Here is a 9,465-nt window from a genome sequence, read left to right on the forward strand (position 1 = left end):
TTCATGATTTGGGAATTGATAGTGAAGGAAGAGAGTTGGAGTGGTAGGGAAAGTGAAGAAATGGGTTTTGTTTCATGCACTTTATCTGCATGGACTGTGATTAAGTAAAATAGCTCAACTCATAATAAAAATCCATTATAAGGATTGTGCTTATCTTTAAGACTTGGTAGTCTATAAGCAATCTTAACATCAGGTGTATGCTAAAAAGGCTGTCATGAATAAGGACAACTTTCAAGAATGGTATTTCAGAACTGGGGTCAAAAATGGATAACTGCTGGTGATGGCAGCATATCTGAAATCTAACACAAGACAGAATAAGGGAAGTTGACTCAGAAACTATGTTCCAATGTACAAGTCTGGCACCTGTGTTTATTTATTCTCTGGGTGAAGGTAAGCACAAATTGTAAGTGCTAAATCTGGTGCAATGACCACTTCATATGAAGTTTCATTGTAGTCTTTGACAATTTTGTGAACAGGAAAATCCAGCTGGGTGGAAAGGAGTACAACTAACCATAAAATGTAATGGACGGGGAAAATAAGAGAGCTGTGCTTGTAGCTATGGTTTGGGGAAAGAGAATTGAGAAGTAGTTTTCTAACCCTTCGGGCTTGTTAAGAAACACATGAAAAGCAATTCCAATTTTAACAACTGAGTAGCTAGACAGGCTTTATGATAAAGCATCCCTGGAGGAGGAGAAAGAAGAAAGGGAAATCTCCTAAATCCATTCAGAAGCTGGACCAATCAAGGACAGAATATTATCAAACACAACCTTGATAATTATTCTATAATTGTGCAACTTTGTGTCTCATTTTAATGTAGTATTTTAACCTTTTCCTTAACGGAGTAAACCAAATCTATTCTCATTCTTTAATCTTATTTTCTAGAAAATGTGATTGTTGAGTAATCTGACTCAGTAAAGAGCTTCATCCCTTTGGACATAGTGACTCTCTGTATAGAGGAAATGACATGAACGGGGAAGGTTGTTCAGCCAACATCAGTAGTAGCTTCCTGGAAAGTAGATACTGGTCAGTGGTTATTTTGAAGTCCAGTGACACTAGGATCTGGAGAAGATGTCTTCCAAAGTGTTTGTGACAAGCAATAAGAATGGTGGCAAGGTGACATCTGAGGTTATGAAAGACTGTCCGTGCATGTGAGACGAGAAGCAGTTATGGCTCTGCAAGTCCCTGAATGGACTGCAAGGTTGTTTCTTGAGATGTCTGATCTTCCCAGAACTTGTGCTAAAACTGGCTTTTCTACATCTTTATAAAACAGTTTGGGACTTGCCTATTTCTGTACATGCACCTTTTTTTTGTTGTAACCTGTGATCCAGACATTTAACTTTATTGCTGGCAGCCTAAAAAGGGAATATTGAACACACCTTAGCTTCCTTACAATTTGCTTTTTCTATCAACTTCCAGACATCATTAGGTTTCCCCCACCCTTTCTTCCCTTGCTTAACAAGAAAAAACATTTAAGTTGCACTCCTCCTGGTAGTTCAGCACAGGGTTTTTCAAAGCATAAAATGTCATCATGTCCCCTGGGCAATGCAGGTTACCAAGGTCTATTGTTCCGACTGATGCAATTAGAGATTTTTCTTCTAGGTGTTGTGTATGATCACTGAAATTTTTGCAAGTCTTCAACTGAGTGCAAGGGAAACCTCCATGAAAATGGCAAAGTAAGAAGTTTAAATTATTCAATCATGCCTAAAAGCCTTTACGTAATAAGGGCAAGGAAAATACATATGCTATTGAAACTGAAAACTGAGGGTTAATATGCTTTCATTGAAAACTTTCCCTGAAGAACAATGTTTATTTTAACTTATAACTCATTAAGCTTTCTGACTGATGCTGTGCAATACACAATGAAACAAATTCAGCTCAGTGGAGCTCTTGCAGTCATAGTGACAAAGATCAGATAAAGATGTTAACTATGGCTGCAGACAGTGATAATTCACAATGTTGATATAGAGATGAAAACAAAAGGCTTTATTGTTGACCCAGCTAAACACAATATTCATCCCTAGGCACAGCAAGAAAAGGTTTGAGTAGCCCTTTATGTGGGAATGAGAAAGGCATAGGTAGAGTGAGAAGCTGGCTCCTTCATGAACTGAATTTATGCAGAGGAAAGATGAGAGATCTTCTGGTCTCTTAAACTGATATGGGGCAACATTTTGGTAACACTCTGTGGAAAAGTGGATTTGGGAGGGAACTATATCAATCATCTCCTCCAGTGTATTGAAGGTGGTCCTCTTAGGAAGGGAATGAAAGGAGGGAATAAGGCGAAGTGGTGCAGGGACCATCCAGCCATAACTTGGGAAGTGAGCACACTTCCTTCCATACTTTGTGTGGTATAAACCATAAACTCATCTTTACAAATACTGTCTTGAGTTAATGAAGGTGTATATGAAACTCTTTTTGTTCATGGCAAGGAGTGACTGATAATCATCATTCATTAATTTGTTGCTACCGCCTGCTCCTTCCTTTTGGGGTGTACATGCATTCTTACCTCCTTAAAATTGTAGTTACATCTTCCTTTTCATCTGGGTTACATTGTTTGATCTTCTTGACATCTTGCAAGTATTTCAGAGGACTCTTTTCATTAGTTGTGTCTGATGGGTCTTCCATTTTGACAATGTCTTTCTGAAAAAAAATTTAAAAATTGTGTTGTACTGAAATTAACAGTACATTATCTCTAGTACAATAATGACAGCAGCACGACAACTTGCAAATTAATGGTAAAATAGATTATCACCCTTTCACACACATTTTTGAGATATTTTGCAACATTATTTCTTCATACAATATAAAGTCAGGAGTGTGTTAAATAGGAGCATAATTTATTGTTATTTACCAGATACAGGATATTTTATTAGGGTTCACAAGCCTTCTATATCTTGTCAAATATGTGATGAACACTTGCTAAACCACTTTGGAAAGTGTCATGGATGCAAACAGCTGGTAATAGAGCCAAGAATGCTGCTTCTGGGTGCATTTCTTAAATGCAGATGTTGTTGGCTCTCCTATAAAATTTTTCTTCGCAATGTTTCCTTCTGTAGGCCTGTTTCTGTATCTTATACAAGAAGTGTTCTCCCATGTTTTGTTTTATTCAATTATTTTACTATAAGGATCTTAGTAGTAGTAGTACTTCACTGTCTTATGCCAATGCTCAGAGATTTCAATCAGAGCTGGACTTTACGATACAATGCATTATAAATGCTGTGTGCAATTTACTATGGGCTGTAAAAAGTTTATTTGCTGAGGAGCTCATGATGTAGAGGTGAACAAATGTCATGAGGCTCTTGTAGCCACTTACTCCACAGGAATTAAATTTACTATGATTGCCTGGAGAGCAGTGTCCTTCCTCCAACTTGAAATACAACGTTTTTCTTTATTTTTTTCTATCACACAGTATGAGCAAACAATAATAAGTTATTCTCATCTCCTTGTCTCCTTTCATTAGGAAATTGAATGTTTACCATCAAGGTAATATTCATTCTTGAGTTCTTGGACTGTTTTGCAAGTCCTCTAATTTAGTTGTGGTAGAAAAACACATTGGCAGTCAGCAAATGGTTAACACTTGTCAAACACAAAACTATAATATCAGTAGGACGTGGGTGAAAAGTTGAAATTCTTCCAAGATTTTTGTCTCTGGGTATAATCCCAAAATGAAATTCCAGGATTATAGCTGGCTACTTTTTTGCTTTTAGATAGGAGAGAGGATCCCAGCACTGCAGTTAGGTTAATCAAGAGCACTCCTGGCTTATGATTTAGGATTTACAAGAGCTGCACTTAAGATACACAATCGATAAGTATGCTGGTCATCCAAACCCTGTTACAACAGAAAATATGGCCACCTCTGCTGTTGCAAGAATAGACTATTAAGGTTAAATTTAAATTGCCAGGATTGGGAGTGCTTCCCCATACTCATGTTCAGATAAGGACCCTAACCTCATCCTCATTTCACTCTGAGTCATGGACCAGCCTTTACAGGTCCATGTCTCCGTGAGAAGGGAACCCTGGCTCTCAGGTTGGAAGGGAGTTCAGCTGCACAGACTTTCTAGATGTCCATGTCTAACATCTTGGGGTTTGTTTTTTGGGGATTTTTTTTTTTTTTTTCTGAATGTCCTGGAGCTATCACATTACAAAGCTTTACGCTTTGAAATTTGATCCGAATTTGGATTGGTGTTGCTGAGGGCACCAAAAAGCACATTTCAGCATGCAGAGAGATGAGTGAGGATAATGAAGGGTGGTGGCAGTCTGAGTACCTGTCATGTCACACCAGAACTAAGGCTCTTGCTTCAAAAAATAGTAGCAACAACTTTATGAGAAGAAAAAACTAGTCCTATTGAACATGTTCTAATTTTTCCTATCTTGAATCCAACCATAGACAATTAATTTTCACTAAAAATTGTGAAACGGTGGCCATAGTTGATCACTCATCAGCAACATTTCCAAGATATGCATCTTCCTGAACAATACCAGAAATAAATCTTCCAGTATCATATTCATAGGCTTCTTGCTCACAGTAAAATGCTAAAAGATTAACCGGATACCAGTTAATTGGTGTTTTGTGCATTTCTGTATGAGCTGAACAGGAAGTGTTTTACAAGAGTCGGAAACTGTTTACTCTACTGTAATAATGTCACTAACTACTTCAACAATTAAAATCATTGTAGGGATTGTGTGAAGTGTATTTATTACTGTTGCTAATTGGAATGCATGAATCAAAAGAAGAAAGCTGTTATCCTGTGAGCTGAACCTGACTTCTCTGAGTACAGTGAAATTTATCTTGCAAGGGAAAATATTGTATAAATTCAGACACTTCTTTCCAGTATTTACTATTTGTGTCACGCTAACGTTGTCCTATGATTATTTTTAATAATTGCTAGTATCTTCTTTACTTTGTGGCTCAAATGCTTTTATAAATTCACCCAGACGCTCTCCCAGAGGATAAATTGAAGGAATTCTGACATATTCGAGGGTCTCTTGTGTCTCTGTTGCCAGTTAAACCTGGTCTGATCATGAACATTAACTCAAAAGGAAGTCTACTAAAAAGCATTGATGTGGCAGCCCTATCTCTGAGGTTAGGAAAGGGCAAGAAGGGAAACAAGAGGATTCAAGGAGCTGTATACCAGGAGATGAGACTATGGTGATCTCCAGTGGACAACCCAATCACTGTCCGGAGCCAGCATCAGGTATGGTTAAGTCCTGGCTGCTGTTACCCATAAACTGGTCTTTCGTCTCTTGGTGCGTATGTGTCACCAGCATCCATGAGTGGAGTCATTATCCCCAGGACAACCCCTGAAGGCATTAGCACCAGTATCAGGAAGCTCTTGAGCTACTGGGAGACAAAGCAAGAGAAAATATTTATTTAGAAGCCATTCCTGGGAGCAGAACACGTTAGACATGTCACTTACAGAGCATTGAGGGACAAGCTGTTTCCTTTACCTGAATCATGAAGACTTAAATACTACCAGGGAGCATAGGTTGTGTGATGGCTTTTTTCTCGAGGAGTTGGTGGGCATCCTCAAGGAAGGCATGTTCCTTGGTGTCTCAAGTAGTTATTCCCATTTTTGTCCTTGCTTAGAGGAAAATGAAATGGCTATGTAAAGATTAGCTATGGTTTACTTTAAAATTCTCAATTTTCATAGTGTATATGAAGATAGAATAGAATTTTGTAACTGTTGGAACAGCTGAGCATTCATTTTAGTCATGCATTAGTCTAGATTGTATCTTCCATTCTAGTTTCTTCTACTTTATAATTGCAGTGCTGTTTTTTATAAGTGCATAAAAATAAAGTGTTATTGTCATGTTCCCTTGAGTAACTTAATTACTGTATTTTTGAGGTAACTGACTACTGTAATTATGTAATACATCTTCTGTGTGCAGGAAACTTTATGCATATAACTTTAAAATACATGGTAGGCATTGAGTTACGCTTTCTTTACTATATTTTTCCTTAGTAAGACGTGACATTTCTACTACTTTGAATAATTTCAGTGAAGAACATAATAGAAAAAGTAAACATGCCAATGTATTCTTAGTTTAGATTTGTTTATTTGTTTGCTTTTTTCCCTTGGGCTTTTTAAAATCTGAAACTGATATACAATATTTTGTAAATGTGCCTCAATTTCTATTTTTTTTTTAATTTGCATTATTGCAATGAAGAAAGTATGCTCACTTTTTTTAAAAAAAAGCTCCTAGTCTTTGAGATTACTAGGATGTAAACTGAAATGTATGTTTAATATTACTAAAGTACTGACAGAAACAAAAGCTATGGGGATTTTAAATCCACATTTTCATTTCAATAAGTTAATGAAGAAATGTACTTTGTCCTGGTTTCAGCTGGGATAGAGTTAACTGTCTTCCTAGTAGCTGGTGCAGTGCTATGTTTTGAGTTCAGTATGTGAAGAATGCTGCTAACACTGATGTTTTCAGTTGTTGCTCAGTAGTTTAGACTATAGCCAAGGATTTTTCAGCTTCTCATGCCCAGCCAGGGCACCTGACCCAAACTGGCCAACGGTGTATTCCATACATGTGACGTCCCATCTAGTTTAGGAACTGGGAAGGGGGGGGCAGGGAATCGCCACTCGGGGACTGGCTGGGTGTTGGTCGGCGGGTGGTGAGCAATTGCCCTGCGCATCATTTGTACATTTCAATCCTTTTATTACTACTGTTGTCATTTTATTAGTATTATCATTATCAATTTCTTCTTTTCTGTTCTATTAAACCGTTCTTATCTCAACCCAGGAGTTTTACTTCTTTTCCCGATTTTCTCCCCCATCCCACTGGATGGGGGGGGAGTGAGTGAGTGGCTGCGTGGTGCTTAGTTGCTGGCTGGGGTTAAACCACGACAACTTATACCAATTTAAGCCAGCTGTTTCTCTTCTGAACAATTCAACAAAAACTTGAAGCTTGGATGTAATGGTAACCAGTAAATCCAATTGGCAGTTTTTATCACATCCAGGTTAGAAGCTTGTTCTACCTTTTACTTTTTACTCTGTTGAGAAATGCACTCCAGAATTATATGTCAAATTTCCCAAAAGCCAATAAATATTTTACTGCTAAAGAACTTCTAGACTTCTTCCAGTGGCCAAATGATCTCAGCTGCTTCTTACTCTGTTGTCAGTTTTCACTTTTTATTTCATATTTCTTTAATTCAAGAAAGAATATATTGACAATATTAATGTGCAATACTGTATTCACAGATTGGATTAATGGTCCTGGGGTTGAGAAGGTGAGGACATGTTGTTTTGGAAATCCAGACATATTTCTTTATAAATAATCACTAATGCAGGATGCAGATTAATGGGCCCCACCCACTGTTCTGGACTGCTATGCTCATTCCCTAAGGAGCATCTAGCCAAAGCTATGGATGCAGATGGATAACAGATTTTCACTCTATAAAGCAGAACAGGTCTAGATCTGCCATCTAGACAGAGAAACTTCTCTGTAGCATACTGGTGGGATAAAGGCCAGGACAGTGAAAGGAGAAAGTGGGGCTTTTAACAGGGGACTGCTAGATGGACTTTTCTGCTTCACTAGCCTGTCCCCACTGCTCATCATATAACTGCTCACTGTCATCTTTTGATCCCATATATGGGACCAACACAAGATCTAACATATAAGAAGTGGTCAGCTGTATGGAGCAATAACGCCTGAGTACGTACAGCTTTGTTGTCTGGAGTGCTTCCTTAGAATAGGGCTGGAGGCTGTAGAATTTTCTTTATGTTAAAATGGTTGCAACTAATTGGTCTAGTTATAATTGATAGACCTTCAAAGCAGTATGAGAGATACTAGCTACAGCATAAGACCTCTTGTTGTCTCCTGACATACGCTGCTGCCTGTGTTGGGTTGCATTATGCATCCCCTTCCACTTTGTCAGGTACAGTTGTAACCACAGAGCCACAGAGCTGTCTGTCATTCTAGGTAGGAATATAAACAATTGGACAAAAGATGGGGAGGTTAATAGAGCTGGCTATGTCACATCCCTAAGGAAAAGTGTAGGCAAATCTTATGCATGTAAAAGGTTAAGATTAATTATTAAATCCTTCTCTGATTTGCATGTTCAGGAAGAACATCAACAATCATTTTCCACTATCATTTCCAGATGTCTTTTTGCTCCTAGATATAAGGTCAACAGGCTGGAGCTGGGGCTAGTCAGATACCATCAGGTCTTCTCAACTTCTTGCACAGCTCCACAAGCTAATCAGGCAGAGGTGACCGAAGCAGCAAGATGTTGCCACCGGTTCTTATCATTTCAATAAGTATTGTAGCTATTGAAGTTGTTGCTGGATTTATTGGAAATGGATTTATTACAGCTGTTAATATCATTAACTGGATCAAAAGCAAAAAAATTTCTTCCGCTGATAAGATCCTGATCTTTCTGAGCACATCAAGACTTATCTTACAGGTGACCATACTGATGCACATTCATAGTCTCTACTTTGCAGACGCGTTTAAGTTGGCGTCTGTGTACAAAGCTTTTGGAGCTGTATGGATGTTTGTAAACCATGCTAGTCTGTGGTTCAGTACCTGGCTCTATGTACTCTACTGTGTAAAAATAATCAATGTCACCCAATGGCTGTTGCTGCAAATTAAGCTCAGAATAGCTGGGATGGTCCCATGGCTTCTTCTAGGATCGCTGGTGATCTCTTCCGTGACTTCTCTTCCTTTGCTATGGATTACACCCAGCACTTACCTCTGCAGCTCAACGGGGAACTGCATAGAAAACAGCACAGCACATACCACTGACTGGGATCGTTCCTATCTCTACCTGCTGCTTCTTTACTTTGCAGGTTGTTTTTTTCCTCTGGTACTATCTGTGGTAACCTCCGCTCTATTGATTACTTCTCTACGGAAACACAGAAAGAAGATGCAATCTTATGTAGATACTTTCAGGGATCCTTTGATAGATGTTCACCTAACTGTCATTAAATCCATTATTTCTTTCTTGATCCTATATCTTTCCAGTTTCATAGCTCAAATTCTGTTGATACTGTCGACTTCTCAGAGTAAAGATGTTGTGAAAGTTGCAGTATCCTTAGTTGTAGCTGGGGCATACCCCTCCATACACTCTATTATCCTGATTATAGTAAATTCAAAACTCAAATTGGCATTTAAGATCCTTTGCCAGCATTTTAAGTGCCATTTGGAAAATATGACTCTAAGCCTCATGTTATAGCTTGAGAGAAACACTCTCCAGTAACAGATCTGGAATCAAGTCTTTTATGCATGAATTGTTTCACCATCTTTTTTTAGTCAGTAACTTTCATCTTTTGGACATTTCAGTGATCAGATCTTCTCAGAATATCTGAAACAATATGCATTTTTGCCTTTTTTTCTACACCACTCTTGCTCTGTCAATCTTATTTAATAAAGAGTGAGAATAAGAAGGCACTGAAAGGAAACATTGCACTTAATAATAAATCAAGTACAGGATGCGTTGTGATTTCAGATTTTCAGTTT

General features: G+C 38.2%; 1 protein-coding gene across 1 annotated transcript; it reads left to right on the forward strand.

The window, feature by feature from the left end:
- The first annotated feature begins 8,233 nt into the window (after positions 1-8,233).
- Positions 8,234-9,181, forward strand: LOC142041611 (taste receptor type 2 member 40-like). The gene has a single exon (XM_075050605.1). The coding sequence runs from the start codon at positions 8,234-8,236 to the stop codon at positions 9,179-9,181; it is 948 nt and encodes a 315-aa protein (XP_074906706.1).
- Positions 9,182-9,465: the final 284 nt, after the last annotated feature.

The sequence above is a fragment of the Buteo buteo genome, chromosome 18, assembly GCF_964188355.1.
Source record: "Buteo buteo chromosome 18, bButBut1.hap1.1, whole genome shotgun sequence".
Lineage (NCBI taxonomy): Eukaryota > Metazoa > Chordata > Aves > Accipitriformes > Accipitridae > Buteo > Buteo buteo.

Coding starts and splice junctions, on each gene's coding strand:
- LOC142041611 (XM_075050605.1), top strand. CDS start 8,234: ATGTTGCCACCGGTTCTTATCATTTCAATAAGTATTGTAGCTATTGAA.